The 17,118-nt window shown below is 28.6% G+C and overlaps 1 protein-coding gene across 3 annotated transcripts in view; it reads left to right on the top strand.

Annotated features, from left to right (window-relative positions):
* The window catches only part of LOC130448975 (protein spinster), a 162,176-nt gene that overhangs the window by 111,014 nt on the left and 34,044 nt on the right, over window positions 1–17,118 (top strand). For all 3 annotated transcript variants that reach the window (XM_056786607.1, XM_056786609.1, XM_056786608.1), the window contains exons 2-3: window positions 13,520–13,716; window positions 15,904–16,055. In XM_056786607.1, the coding sequence (XP_056642585.1) occupies window positions 13,520–13,716; window positions 15,904–16,055 (349 nt within the window). The remainder of the gene's footprint in view (window positions 1–13,519; window positions 13,717–15,903; window positions 16,056–17,118) is intronic.

Genomic DNA, 17,118 nt, shown 5'->3' on the forward strand with positions numbered 1-17,118 from the left:
GAATCCTCGCAAATGAGAATTTTAAACGTTAAATTATTGAATTGAATTTATTATTTACGACCAGACATTTAAAAAATAAATCCACTTGAATACAATTGTTATATCTTTTTTCCTAATGTCGTAAAGTTAATTATTAAAATAAATATGTAAAATAATATTTAACAGAATATTATCCTAAGTGCTCCAACAATCCACAATGTGAATATTTTTTTGGTTGAAAATTGTAGCTCTCTCAAAGTCATATCGAGCCACTTATTGCACCACTTAAGGAATTATTATTAGTAGTAGAAGTTCCAAATGTTAGTTTTCTATTAAATACTAAATTAATCTAGAAAGAATCTATGATGTACTTCCATAAAATTATCATCCAAACGTTAATTTTTGAGAGATATTGCATCTGTACAGGATTATCCAGCTGTTTACTTTTATCATTATCTTACCATGGACAGATTGTGTTTACGAGGTATTGAAAACGTAGATTCCTACGTAAACAATGTTTTTTTTTCGAAAAAAAAGTTGTTGTTGACTATAATTTCACAAAATGCAATCGATGTGATATTAGCCTCGGGAAATATGTTCCGAGTTGTTTGTATTTGAAAACGACTGTAACAATTTCATATCAACCAGCCCTCATCTTACATTGCATTCCAATAAAACAGTGAAGTTTATTATAATGTATGGAGACGTTCTATTAAAATTTATACTTACAGATTTGGAAGTAAATTGATTTAAGTGTTTAAATTGAAATTCTTGTATTCTATAAATACTGCGTGTAAATTTATGTTGAATTATCCAATCCGATGTTTCCTGAATTAAACATGTCGAAGTTAAAACTACCAAATTTCATATAAAAGCTTACATATATTTACGGAAATCCATTCATTGAACGTACTATAAATTTAGCGTAGTTAAACAATAAATTTGTCGTATCTTTTTTCTAATGGTTTGCTCTGATGTGTACTACTGAAATTTTAATACAAATAAAAAGCAGATTGCATATATTTACAACGATAGACATCAGATGGAAACTGGTCTTGTTTTTTAAGTGTTCTTGTTTGTTTTTCAAGTATCTCGCTCTTTGTATGGGAAATAAAGTAATATCCCTCTTATCGCTTTCAAACAGAATAATACAGGGTGTTTTGATAACCTTTTTTATTTGAGTACCCGCATATGGTTCACATCATTGAAGTATTACAAGGAACATGAATTCATATACTATACAGTGAGTCCTCATTTAAAAGAATATAAATTGTTTGTAGCCTTTAAAAATCGTCCTGCATATTCTAACTATTTAGGAGCATTTTATGGGATATGAGGTAACATGAGAATAAACTTAATTATTGTCACTTGATAAACTTCCACATTTTCTACTAATTGGTCGACACTGAATAAAAACGAAGCTCCATATCTTGAATTCAATTCTTAGTCTGTGGGTGTTTTTGATATCCTAGCTTTATTTGAAATAACACAGAAGCATGGATAAGATGGATTATCTTCCGCAGTTTTACATCTATCAATTACATAGAATACGACAAGTTTCAAGATACAGACGAGACCGAAAATTTTAACAAAACTTTTAACTTGAGAACAAGCATTTCTGCTTCTTTATCTGATTTATTATGTTATTTTGCAGTTTATAAATTGAAGATTTAAAGATATTGTACGAAACAAAACTTATGATACAGGTTGCCTCCACAATTATCTGAAACAAAAATATACTTAACCTTTATATGAAATGCTTCGTGTAAAGCATAAGCTATTTTACTTATCTGTTTAGTGATGTTGCATACATTCAAAAGATAAAAATATTTATGACATTAAGAACAAAATTATTATTCTCAAGCATTATGTTTGAGTTCATCTACACTAACAAGAACAGCCAATAACTAAAACAACGGCTACAAAATTTTGATAACCTAAAACATCAATATATTTTCAAGTTTACTCATAGTAAATTATGATTCAGAATAATTAAAATATATTTAGAACAAAACTATATGTTCAACAAAATATAAAAAAAAACAACACAAAAAAAAATAAAATTCATGATATGATTTATTCTATAAGAAGAGAGTTAGAAAAATACTTGATACTGATATCGTGCCTGGCCTATCTGAGATACAACAAACCGCAAGTAATATCAACATATACACCAATTGTTCTTCCTCTTGATTTACACGTATAATATGTTCCATTTATGGGCTACCCCATTACTTACATCATCTAATGAATTAAAATTAATTTCATTCACAATATTGTTATACATAAGGGATCTAGAAAATCACGTTTATGGTGAGGGTGTGAGAATGATAGTCCTCAAGACTGTACCCGGTAGGGATAAATTCTTGTGTGATATAGAGATAGAAAGTTGCCAGAATGTCATTGAATGCCACCGATCTCACTCCAAAAACCCAACGCCTAAACTAATCTAAAGTCGAGGAATATACTTCAGAAATGAATTCGAGAGTTCTGAGGGTCATGAAATTGTCGTTAGTTCGACGGTACTCTGGCAGTACTCAACATCACACCAGAATTAATCACTCTGCACCTGAATACCCTCGTTCTTCTGCCCCTTTAACACTAGACTTCGCGTAAAAAATAATGCTCTATTCTAAATCATCAAAGCATTACATTTTTGGTCAAATCGAACCCGATGCTGTATTCAGAATAATAATTTTCGCACACTCACCATAAAATGTTATTTTCCACTCCGCATTCTGAGGCCTCGAAAATTAAATTAAAAGCTATTAACGTGAAGAACTTTGAAAAAAAAAACACAACACAGTGATGGAAACTATTTTTGTATGATCTGGAACTAGTGCTTAACAGTATTATTGGAAATATTTCATTTAAATGAATATTAATTTTATTGAATGTTTTATTTCAATAGCAAGTTTAACTTGAGTCATTATATGGTTTTTATTAACTTAGTTATAGATACTAAAATAGCCTAAAACAACCAGTTTGTTCTTATTACTTAGAAAGGTACAGAATTCCAATGACTAAAACTCAGAAGAATAATACGCTTTTGAGTTTTCATTTATACCAGTATTCAACGCGTATAGTGGGCATAATTCAAAGAGTTTTTAAAAAATTATATTGTTGATTCACTTTTTACAAATCTTGGTGTATTTAATAAAGTGTATTATGGAAAGTACACTGATTTCTATTCGAGAAATAAATTTTTCAATATAACATGGCCGTATTATCTTTCGGATGTTTTATTTTTATAATTTCAACATTTCATTTCTTCTTCATGTATTTCTATTCTAGTATATTTCAAGTTTAGTGTCGTTTCATAAATGAATAACAATTTGTTCTTATTACATATTTAAACATAGTCGTTCTAGTTCTGAATGCAAATGTTGAGTATTCTCAAATTTAGTATTATTAAGTAAAACGAAAATTCTGTTTATTTTATAAATTTCCTCACTCCTAATTTGAAGCATAGTACATATTAACATACATATTAACTCTATTTAAATTTATGTTATAAACAAACACACAGTTTAGTTAACGTAGTATAATTTATTCTATTTTGTAGAACATTATTTTCTGTTTAAAAAACGTTGAATATATTAGGATATAGTTCAGTTGTATAAACCAGCTTCTGTGCATTAGAATACGAGTGCTCATACTTAAGTTTTGAGATAAACAAATAAGAACAAATATTTATAATTAGATACGGCATTATTGTTTTTCAAAATATTCTCCATTAAGATCAATACACTTTAGCATTCGTTTCAACCAATTGTCGAAGCATTTTTTCCATTTCGAATAAGGTACTTCCAAAACATATGATTTGAACACATCAACCGCTTCTTCAACTGTAAAAAAACATTGACGTCGAAATTTATTTTTGATCTACGGAAATAAGAAGAAATCATTGGATGTCAATCAAGAACTGTAAGGCCGATAACCCATCAATTCGATGTCTTGACTTATAAAGAACTTTTTTGTTTGAACTGATTGTGGGAGAAATCGCATTGTCGTGGTGGAGAATTCGTCTTCTGCAATTGATTTCCTTGATTTTTTCTAAGAATTCTGGTGCTTCGTGTGTGAACAACTTTTGTTGGATATGTCTTATCTGGAAAGAACCTTACAATCGATTGTTGTATAGTTTCGGGTTCATATGCATAGATCCATGATTCGTCTCCTGTCACGATCTTATAGACGTCTTTTGATGCACCACGATGGAAATTATTCATCTTTTCTGGGCACCAATCGACACCAGCTTATTTGTAGTGATTATCAAATTATGGGGAATCCAACGTGAAGAAATCTTTTTCATAGCCAAAACTTCAAGCAATATGTATGCAAGTGGAACTAATGCCTAATGCCTATTTTAAAAAATTGTTGATGATCAAGTAGGTTTCATTGTACAATACGTTGTAATTCAGGATAAAGTGCAAAGAGAATCATTTCCTGAAATATTTAATGAATTCGTTTCTTTATTTTTAAATTCATTTCTTTCCAATATTTCATATAATCCCAATTCCGAAATAGTAATGATCTAATAATAACAATAATTGTTTGTTATATAAGGGAAAAATTTTTTTCACATGTACAAAAGTAGAAAACAAATCCAATTTCAATAATGTTATATGACCTAATGCATGTCATGCATAAATTATCTGCATTGAAGTATATTATTGTATAGACAATAACAAAGTTTACTTAGGTTATGATTTGTTGGCCATATTTTCTTTTTGAAACAATTTTTTTCCTAATCTTAATATTTATATAATTCATTTTCAGATGATTCATTCCTAAATATGGCCAAAGTATTGTAAAAATCTTAAGTCATATCATATGGGATAAACAATATCAATGATACTAATAAAGGAAAAAATTTATTCATCATATCATTTATTTTTATATTATTATTATTATTGTAAAATATATAACTATAGGCAAACAACTATTGTAAATTAAATTTATTGATTTAAAAAAAAAATCAAAAAATAAAATTGTGTCGACAATTTCACCAGCTTTCCCGATAAAATGTGTAGATGTTTGATAATTGTTGCCATCGAATACTCAAGACATCTAATCATGAAAGTAGTTTGTTCAGCATTGCTTACCAATCTGCAAATTATATTTTAGAACATATTTGCAACAAAAATTAACTTTGACAACCATCCACCAATCATTTGTCAAAATCACAGCTTTTTGGTCGGATTCTAAAGATTAGTCAAGTTTAAAAAAAAGACACTTTCTGTTCTTATATTTCGAAACGGGAATTTCAAATATAATATCACCCTCAACAATTGAAAAGTCTTTCAATTATGTACGGGAAAACAAATCAAAAACTTCTAAGCAAATGAACTACAGGAAATTGTAAGACAATAATAAACAGAAACCTTATGTTGACTCTACCAACCACCCCAAATTTGCAAAAAAATAGTTTACTATTTATATTTCGTGGCAAATCCAAATCTCTGGTTTAGAAATTAAAGAAAGAAATATATCCAACTGATATCATTATTCAGTCAGAGGACAATAAAGTAAATCCATATAAGCCCATATAAGTTCATATCAGACAACCAGAAATTTCGAAATAAGGACCCCTTGATAGAAAACAACAAAAACAGTTGTGCATTCATTGCCATAACACGAAAAATTGTTTAAATCAACTTCAAGCAGAAATAAATATATACAAAACATACTGTTATATTTTTGCATTGGTATTATTATTCATCATCTGGTAAGTAATATCTTGAAAGTAGCTCTATTTGATCTGATTTGAATGAAGCATTCCTTTTAGGGATTTTACGTTCTGAAAGTCATTTTTCGTAATTGCATTAGTCTCAAACGCCTTTTTTGTCAGATAGCGACTGTCCTTTGCATGGCATATTTGATCTGGGATATCGGCAAAATTCACAGGGAGCTAGATTGGCTCTGTAAGGAGGCTGGCAAAGCTGTACGATTTGCAGCACAAGGATCGATGATTGCCGTCTTTTCATGGTGAAGCCGCCAATTACCTCTTCTATATGAATGCAGAGTCACCACCATAACATTCTCGTTACTCTTTCCAGAATCTAAGCACAACTTATACTATAAAAATATTTTTTTATTTTCATTTTCAATGGATATAGTAGAAAAAGTATTTTTCTATTTTATTTTAAACAAAATAAATCATTTGAGGCCTGGCCCAAAATATTTCTGATTTTCAACAATATGAATAATCTAATGTGAAATATTATATCAATTTAATTTTTTAGAACTCTTCTGAAAATTGCCTGTTTCAAATATTTATTTTTATGACAATATTATCATACCATGAAGGTTGAGTTTTAATAATAAATCTAAATTATGAAGAAGGTTACAGATCTTTGTCAATGTTATTCTATTTAACCATGATTATTACAAAACGCACATTAGCATTTTTTAGGAGTAATTATAACTAACGTCAAACCAGCTAATAAGACACACATTACAATAATATTCAAATTTGGTTTTCTAGAAACAAAAGATAGTAGCCTACTTTTGCTTTTTAACACTTTTGTTGGTTCAATCAACAGGAGATTTTGATTTTAAGTTATGCCAGGTAGGGTTAATAAAGGTTAACGTGCTTTTATTTATTTATCTATTTATTGTCCATAGTAAAAGTACATTACATTACAGAGTAATACAAATCACAAAATAATCCGACAGAGGAAAACCAGTTTTCTGTTCGTCAGCCTGGAACGCGAGAAAAGCATGGCAAGACTTTCTTAGCAATGCTTGTTCACCCTAAAAACTAACTTGAAACTAATATAAACAGTTATGTTAAATTTAATAGTATACAAAAATTTTTAATACAATAATACTTATTTCAATAAACATCGGTATAATTCCTGTTTAGTTTTATAGACTTAAATAATCTGTTAACTCTAACTGGATGAAATATATATGTATATATATATTTATTATCGAATATAATATAATAATAATAAATGTATCTAAATGTTCTATTAAACTTTTAAAAGAAAGATAATTTTGACGTTTCGACTTTTCTTTAAATCTACCTAAAATCAAGAACATTTAGATGTATTGATATATCAAAAGGACTAAGAAATAAGAAATTGAAGAAATATATACATATATGCACTAATTCAGGAATCATTTATGACAAATTTCTCTACCTCTTAATCCCAGTATAAAGGAAAAATGTTCACAAATTCTCCACTTAATGACGCGTTTTGTGAGTTTAAAAATTACATAATTTATTTTGCGGAAAGATGGAAAGTAAAACCCCTTTAATCATTAGTTATGTGAACTAATACAAAGTAAAACTTCCCAAAGTTTTCGAAAATGTCACATTTTTAAGATTTGTACTCCATTTGAACTAACTTATATATCGTAACGTCCGTCAAGTAAAATTCGTCGATAAAATTGTAAAAGTTATTTTCACACTAAATACAGCACTACTAACATTTGAGTATTTATCACTTCACTTTAGATATCAATTGTTTTACCGCGCGATTTGCTTTGCAAAAACTTCAGAACATTATAAAAACTTATCCCCAATTAACTTCTTCCAGAAACATCACAATTGTTCATTTGAATAATATGGTCTGCGAATAAAACCTATATAGTTGTTTAGTTTTCATTTGATATTAAATGCTTTCCTCACTACAAAACTTTGACTAATGTCCAAATATCATAACTAAAATGAAATCCATCCAATAATTAACAAAAGGTGAATTTCTAAAATTTATGAATTGTTGTGTTTTGCACTAATTTTGACTTTTATTTTATCCGTAATTTTGATTATTCACATTTAAAATAAAGTGTAAAGTGGAAATAGAAAGATTCAATACTGACCATGTTGGATCAACAATGTTATTGAATATATTTAATTTTTTTTTCATCTGAACTAAAGGTGTATACCCTAGATCAGATCATTTAGTCAACAGGAAAAGAGCAAAAATTTCGACTATTAAATTCGACCCAAAAAAATAAATAAACAAAATAAAACTATTTAAAAACTTAAAATATCTGTGCTATGTGAATGCACTGTATAAGGAACTTTTCGGTTATCTTTGTATAATAATAGGACCGGTAGAGTAAACACTTATTCACACTTACGCTTGATTAAAAACATGAATTATGTGGCCGTCCTGAATATATTCACTCTCGCCACTTCATTTTATAATAGAGAAATATGGCCTAAAAGGAAAGGGCAACGACTAAGTGGGCTTTGTTTTAGGACAATGATTCACCACAGAGCAAAGTTCGTGGTATTACGTAAAAGGTAAATAGCTCTGTTGATTAAACGAGATGAAAAATATGGATGGTTGAATGGATTTAGGTATATTTAGTGAAAATAATTTTCTGCGGTTTGTTTTTAAAGATATGTAGAATATTTAACAGCTAATCGTAGAAATGATATAGTACCTATCTAGAGTTGTAAGACCATATCACGTATGTATAGAAAAATTCTAACCAGTAAGTAATATACTTACAACTCTTGTTACGTACTGTATATAAAAAAAATTAAAAACAATTTTAAAGCACCGACATTTTCGTATTGATTTGATATTAATAACAGATTTACATGTGTATTATATGTTAACTGGATTGATTTAGTTATACTATATTATTTATTAAAATCCATCCATGAAGATATTAATACTATATATTCAACGCTTCTTCTTCTGTTCCAGCAATGACTTTTTCATTTAATTAATGTTTCTCCTCTTATAAAGTATTATTTTCAGGTCTTAAAACAACCAGTAGTCACGGGGGCGTTCAATATGTAGGATATGGTTGGTGCGGAAGTAATTCTTATTCAAATTATCAAAATGACCATGGTTAATTATTTAAATATATCGATTCAATAACTCCTTTTTATTTTGCCTAAAAAATCCAAACAGTGATCTGAATCTTCAATTCGTTATTGTTTTTGATCCATTATGAAGAAACGTGGAAGCCAAGTATAAGAACAGTTTTTTGAAATCCTATTTCACCAAATTTCACATTTTTCATAGTTTCTAGTATTATGGTGTATGGATAACGCTTACGTCTTATGACGACTACGGCGATTAATGTAAATAAAGACTTCCCAATTGGGAATACAGGGTAGAAAATCAACGACATATTCTGGATCAACCATATACAACTAAATAGAACTATATAACCACATACTATATCTTATATGACTTCATAACTCTCTATATATTTTTTTTGGTCTCTATCTGAGACTTATAGTAAACAATTCGCGCTTTGATTAATTATATTGAATGTGTTTTATATTTAAGTTTACATAAATTCCTAAGTATACAAGAACTACCTTTTAGATATTTAACAATATTACGAATGAAATTTTGATTTCTATTAATCTTTGTTTTAGTTTATTTAGATCATATTTGCCTTTTATGACCTTCGGGGTTAATAACCACCACGGTATAACTCGTTGAGAATCATCGTTTAAAGGTTTAAACATTTGAACTCCGGTTACCAGTCAATGATGGTTGATTTTTCTTAACAAAAGTTATCATAATACGTTTATAACCGTGCCTTTGCTTTAACAGTATTTTTTCCGGATAAATAAATATTCTTTATCAATTCTTTTTCCCATTATTAAAAAATTATAGTATTTCAAGGAAAAAAATATATAAATGTGACTTCGCCAAATGGAGTTCCTGAAAATTGTGTGGATAAAGTTATTAGTTTGAATGGATCTAGTAGCCAAACAGAGAGTGAAAGGAATTAATTATGAATAAATAAACTCACAAGAGTTTCTATTAAATAGTATAATGCTAACAACTGTTGTTCTTAATGGTTTGAATTTCTTTTACTTGGCTTATGAATGAATAAAGTTCTCGATAAGAATAAATGAATACACCATTGTCCAATGAATGCTTTATTACACTTTTATTAATTCGAAAATCGTTTTGATAACCAATTTTACTAATAATGCTATAGTCTATCTAATTTTTCGCGAATTTAAGTATTTTTAACAAACCTTGTATAAAATTTAATATTAATACAACTTTAGTTCGTAATAGTTACTTGGAAAAATACTATTCATATTAATTTAATGTTATATAAAACAGTCTTTTAACTCTGTACATATAGTCCACTAACCAACAGTAAAAATAGCGTATTACCTCGCAATTTTTTTGGGACATTGTTTTGTATTCAAATTTAGAAGTCTTACCCACTTCATCAAACGTTAAATATGCACGATATGTGCTATCTGCACCTAATCTAGCTATTTTAAAAAGCTTCTATAAATTCTGATTTTTACGTAGAATGCATGGTTTTCAGTTTTTATTAAAAAAGGTCCCAAAACACGTATTTTTGGTCGTAAACTATTAAGGTTCAATCGTGAATAGCTAAATAAAGTTATGACTTTATAAAAAATATGCATATAAAAAATTTTATACTTAGAATTGATTCATTTATGGATTTCTGAGGTTAAATTTAATTATCAATTTACATCTCCGAAAAAGGGTGACAGTCACTATCAGCTCAAAAGCACATATTCGAAAAATATAACTTTTGAATCTTGAAATTTTTATTACTTCCTGCCGAATTTCATAATCGCTTGTCAGAAAGAATTGCTAGCCATCAACCGTTGATGACTGGACTGATATTTATTCAAACAGATGTACATTATTTGTTGTTAAAGAAAATAAAATAATTTTGAGGAGAAAACCAAATTTAGCACAGAAAAATAAGAAATTGTCGTCCTGTTTTTATGTAGACATTAGATAATAGTCTTAATATTTTCCACTAAAAATACTAATTAAGTAGTTTATTCAGAAGTGTGGAAAATAAAAATTTCATTATAATAACATTAAGAAAAAAATTCAAATGAAAACAGATAAAATTACAAATATCTGAATAAATACCAAGTAATTGAGAAAATTCTTTCTATAATATTTTGAAATATTCTATATATAATATGAATAATCAGGGTTATATTCCGTTAGTTTCCATTTGTTTGTAATTTGACAACATTTACTATTGAAGAATATTTAAATATTTAAAAATAAAACATAATAATTTCTAAATTTAGGTTTAAAACTATTTTGATAGTAAACTTTTTAGAAATAATTGATTGTATCTATTCGAGTCGGTTAATTTCGCAGAAATCGTAAATATTATCTCACCATAAAGTTTTATGTTAACTACTATTTATTCCTGCCATTCCATAACTAGCTTCAGATCAAGCTTAATGATCTTTCAATAAAGCGTAAAGATACTAGTCTTGTGATTTATATGGGACTCCTATATTATACCGTTTGGAGTTACTGAATTTTGAAAATTGTAGTTGAAATAGCTATTGTTAACACGTAAAAGTTACCAGTATTAAAGCAAAGATGATTATTATACTTTTTTATATTACATTTTCTATTGAAACTAATATTTTTCACAATATCCTGTACATCAGAGTTATCCATCAACTCATCCTTTCTGCAGAGCGAGTTTTGTTATGTATAGATTTTGATTAAGAAATTTGATTAAGTTAAAAGTTTACTTCAGATAAAAGACGTCGACGATATTCTAGAAGAATTCAAATTAAGTACATCAAATCTTCGACTTGAGTTGTGTGTTTTAAAAATAGATATTTTTACCGAAAAAGAAAGGAAATTGGATTACGATACAGAATACCCCAACTTGCGAAATTTAGGAATTACACTGAGTTTAATTTTTGGGAATATATCTGCAAGCAAGCAGCTTTCCACTAACTTTTCTTTTAAATTGATAAATTGATAACACTGATAAAGTTGCATACTAGTACTTTTTATTGGAAACTTCCTAGCCGCCTTTATTAGAGCGGTCATTGGGATGCTTGAAGTTGTAATACATGTTGAGTAAAAATATTCCTGTTTCTTGTCATAACATTTGGGTTTCATATTCTTTCATTATGATTAATTAAGCATCTAATAAATACTCTTTCTCAAAATAATATGTGTAAAAATACGAGCTGAATTATCACCAAAGTTTTTTTAACTCTATATTTGTGAATAAAAAATATCTCTCATATCTCATATAGAGTATGTATAATTTGGACATCACTATTGTGGCTGTCACAAATATTTACTGATTCATAATACTTTCTTTCCTCCATAATTCATAAGACAATCCTCTTTGGAGTTCTTAACTCTGTAATACGATTTTGTCCATTTATAATCCACATATCCGGTTGTGTGTCATAGTAAATTAACCCTCTCAATACATTTTTTCATTTTTATTATGATTGAATTAACAATAAAACATTTTTCTTATTTGATCGTTATCAATGAATATACAAACATTAATCAAAATATCATTATATACGAGGTACAATGTGTTGGTCTATTATATCAAACTTCTGTAAACTATATTTTAACTAATTATGCAATTTCATATTACGAATAGTTAAATTTTTTTAGTAATGGAAATAATTTAAGGACTTCAATAGATGTGTATGTTGCACGATGGGAAAACCTCGTCTAAAGCATTCAAAAAGTGGTACAATAAACAATAATAGGAATTTTTGTTTCGTCACAAACCCCAAAAAATCATGAAATTTATTTTATTATTAACGCTCTTAAAATAAAATAAAAAATTCAATTGCATTCAAATTTTATTGACAACATAGTGTTTCCAGATGAAAAGTGATATGCAGTTTGAGATTGTTCACGAATTCATTTTGTTAATAGTAAATTAAATATTTCTTCTAGACGAAAAATATAATTAGGCTATAATTTCTTATAACTTTCAACATGCTACACTGAGTTAATAAACTCTTTTTTGTGATATAGCTCCTTTAGAGGGCAGTTATATCTTAAATTTTTTCTTAATCTGCCAGTAAGGGTATCACACCACAGGCTTGGGTTATATCAAACGTTCACTGGCTCTAAGCTAAGCCGGGTCGTCTACAGTTTCATAACTCCTGAATTTCCTATGTCCAGGTATCTAGAGTAGCTCTACCGCTTCTGGCTAACCAGCTCATTGATTGCCTTGTTTCGTTCCAGAATCAGATTCTTTCTCACAACGTAATTGCTACAATTTCAATTTTCAATCAACGCTTTGTGTTATTTTTAACCTATGTAACGCATAAAAAAACTTTTGTGTATCTAGGTATTGCTTATTCAACAAAGGAGATCTTGCGCAACATAGCTATGGCGCACGAAAATCGTTAGGCTCGTACGATGGAAGATTAGGGCTTCTTATCTGAAGCTATTTCAGAAAATTTTACGAAAAATGTAGGAAGATTTTTTGTAGGACGAATATCATCAACTTTTGAGATCTCCTTATAATTCAAGTCTTTGGTAAAACTCTTCTACAAAACAATTAACGATAATCCCTCTCGAACTGAGCTTCCTTATCATCAATCAACGAATCAACGTATGCATTCCACTCGCTTAAACTATCATAATAAATAACTAAACTGTTGTGACCATAAAATAAAAACAATAAAATTTTTTTCAAATATTAATAACAATGGATGACATAACTTATTTAAACCATTTTGTTCAACTCTCGAATTGCATATTAAAGTGTAAATTATGATACTAATGAATGCATTTTGTTACAGGAGTCTTGGACAAAGTAAAATTATACTACGGCATTCAGAATGATTCGGGGGGATTACTGCAAACCGCTTTTATACTCAGTTATATGTTATTTGCTCCTATATTTGGATACCTAGGAGATAGATATAACAGAAGATACATTATGGCCTTTGGAGTATTAATGTGGAGCGTTACAACTTTATGTGGATCATTTATGACGGTAAGATAATGTAAATTATTCAATAGTAATATGTTAATTCTTTGAAAGAGTACTAAATATGATCTAGTAACTAAAAATTTATAATAACACACTTACGAATGAAGAAAGTATGTGTTTTACCACTTTATGATTTCTTCGAATCCTAATTAATATTTTTATATTTAATTTTAAAATAAAATACTTCTATTTCAAATATTTGGTAACAATCAATATTGCTTCATACTTACTTATTTTAATTGGCGGTCCTTTAAGGTGTCTATTAAATGGTTTTTTGTAAAACTTTATAAAAATGAAGTTATACAAAGGTTGACAACATCTATTCAACAATAGAGATCTGAAGGAAGCTTTATTTATTGAAAACTTAAGTAACATAGTTTACAAGAAAATAGTATATGGGCGTGTGTTTTAAGTTCGAGGATGGCCAAAGTATAACACAATAATGTAAGTCCGATCAAACAGCTAAAATTTATATATTAAAGAAATACGATGAAGATACAAAGCGGGGAAGGTCTCCATGAAACTTGAGTGAAAACAAAACGTAAAACTGAACTAAGTCAATGTCTTTCACTCATGCCTAACCTCTAAGAGCAGGGTAGCTCTTTAAGAATGTCGATTCGAAATGTTGTCATATATCAATGTAGGGTGGACGATTGATTCAGTTGACCCTCAGATCGTTTCCCTTGAGTTCGTATAAGGACGTAGGTAGGAGAAGGCGTCATAAAACAATGCGGGATATAGAGGAACATAAGTATGTTGTAGAGAATCAGGTTAATTGCATGCAGTTAGGAAAGCAGAAAGGAAATTTGGAATTTCAAAAAGGTAATGTAAAATTCCATGGGTTAGGCGTTGGTCAGTAGAGTGACGAAGGAAGATTGTTTTATTTGAGCTTGTTGTTCGATCGAAGGCGGAAAAAGGTCGTGAATGAAGTGAATATGTATGTATGACAGACTATCGAGATTATATGAACAATAGAAGTTTGCTGGTTTGTTGAACCTATGTCAGAAGCCTCTACTGTTAAGGAAATTATAGTGATTACATTCATGAGTTCAAGGATATTCGGAAATTCACTGCTGTGAATTCAACAATGAGAAAATTTCTTATCTATATAGTTTAGTTCTATTAAAGGATAATTAAATGCCTTGTGAGCACTTCAATGCTACAAGCTCATAAAGATTAATCCAAAAGATGTGGAAAACTAATCCTAGTGTTATTTAGTTGATTGCAATATAAATAAATTAGTTTAGTTCTTATAAGTTTCTTAAATATTAATCAAAAGTTATTATAAAATGTGAGAGACTCATTTTGGAATTAAGTACTTCTTACTGAAAGTTTGTCTTTATCAGATATTGTGTGATTTGTCGTTTTTATGCTCTTCTAATTAATTTTTTCAATTAAATTATAATGAATTGATCAGAATCGATTCAACAATCTAGTTTTATATGTTAAACGCCTCCAGCTCTTTCAAAAAAATTTTATAAATAATTATCTGTTGTAACTAATATTGTTTTATTTTCCAAACAAAGCATTGGATAATATAATAGAATAATTTTACTGAAATGATAATGCTCACTGTAATTGGGAATTCAGTAGGGTATACAGTACCAATTTGAGTCCGGAAAAATGGCACTTTACGGTATCCCTATACTTTACAGTACATATTCAATATGTATGCCTTCGTTTACAATGTTACCTTAGTGACTTCTGTTAATTTTTATTTTTTTTAATAATAAGAAAATAATCAAAGGAGCTATTTTTCAGTAAAATTATCAAATATGACATTTCAAATTTTAATACAATTTTGCCTTTTATTTAAAACAGAAAACAGTATAAAAACTAACATATTAGGATATACATCCGTGAAGTTATTATGGTACTCGATTAGATATTCTTGACTCGGCTCCTTCGTCGCCTCGTCCATAAACATCTATCTCGCACTGTACTAAATCACTTCCCGGACTTATAACGTAAATAACTATTGAAGTACTGGTCTCAAATAATTTTCAAATTAAACAACGCATAACTCAGTACGTTTTCATATTTTACTAAGTGATTTAGACTCAAACATCAATATTTTCAGTTCTTTTCATCTGCTATTTCATTTTCAAAAAATTAGTTTTTATGGGTGAAAGATATTCGTAATTTAATCATCCAATTTTGTTGAATTTTTATGACTATTTTATTTTTTAGAATTTCTATTGGTTCATTTTTTTCCGGGCGTTAGTCGGAATAGGAGAAGCAAGTTATTCAACCATTGCTCCAACAATAATTAGCGATTATTTCGTGGGAGATATTCGATCCAAAATGTTGGCAATATTTTATTTTGCCATTCCTGTAGGAAGGTAAGGAAATGTGAAATATTAACTAAAGACAATTTGCAATTAATTTAAATAAAACTAAAACCTAGTTGTCAGAAATTATTGCTATTACGCTTGAGGCTCGTTGTGTTCTATGCATTTTCGAGTCTTGGCCCCCACCATATTCATTATTGAGTTACTAGTAACATATAAAATAAAATGAATTGAAACGTAAATTAATTTTATTCACGACTGTTGTATAATGTACCCATTATCCGTCTGCTTGCTCGACCATAATAATATCCATTAATCACGGTAGTGATTAATGAATTCATTCATCACTGCTGTCAGATGCTTTCTTGGTTTAGCTATATTATATTGTTTTGTTACATAAAATCGGTTTTTATAATGTCATGTAAAACACTACTAAATATTCTCAATTTAGTTCTGTACACATAGAAAAAATTAAAAAGTAAAATGTTCCTAGACCTGACTCGAACCCGTGGCCTGCAGTTTTAATGCACGGAGCATTAACACTAAGCTGTTAGTGACATGATTGTCTTTGTCTTATATCTTTTTTTTTAACAATGGTTTTTGAAACAATTTATGAATTGAAGTATTTATTGAAACAAAATAAATTTGGATCAAACCTGTCAACATTATTGTGTGTTTTAATATCTTATGTTAATATTATATTATTCACGAGTGCTTAATTAAATATTTTAATTGAGCTTTTTTCTAGAAAATTTTATTTTAACGAATATTTCATACAATACAAATTATTGTTCATTTAAACGTACCTTAGTTTTTTTATGAGGCAACTTCAGCAGCTTCTCTAATTTCTGGTGCTGTTAAATAATAGTCACTTTCATTTTCTATATCCTCTTTGGTTGATTTTTTAACATAATTTGACAGAAAATATTAAAACACTGCTAAATCTACACATACAATAATGTTGACAGATTTCACTTAATTTTATATTATTTTAAAAGTTACTTCAATTTATAAATTGCTTCAAAAACCATAGTACCACAAACACTCTCAATGTCTTTGATATCTCAGTGCATTAAAACTGAGGGCCACGGGTTCAAGGAAAATTTACTTTAAT

Source organism: Diorhabda sublineata, chromosome 9, assembly GCF_026230105.1.
Source record: "Diorhabda sublineata isolate icDioSubl1.1 chromosome 9, icDioSubl1.1, whole genome shotgun sequence".
In the NCBI taxonomy this organism is placed as follows: domain Eukaryota; kingdom Metazoa; phylum Arthropoda; class Insecta; order Coleoptera; family Chrysomelidae; genus Diorhabda; species Diorhabda sublineata.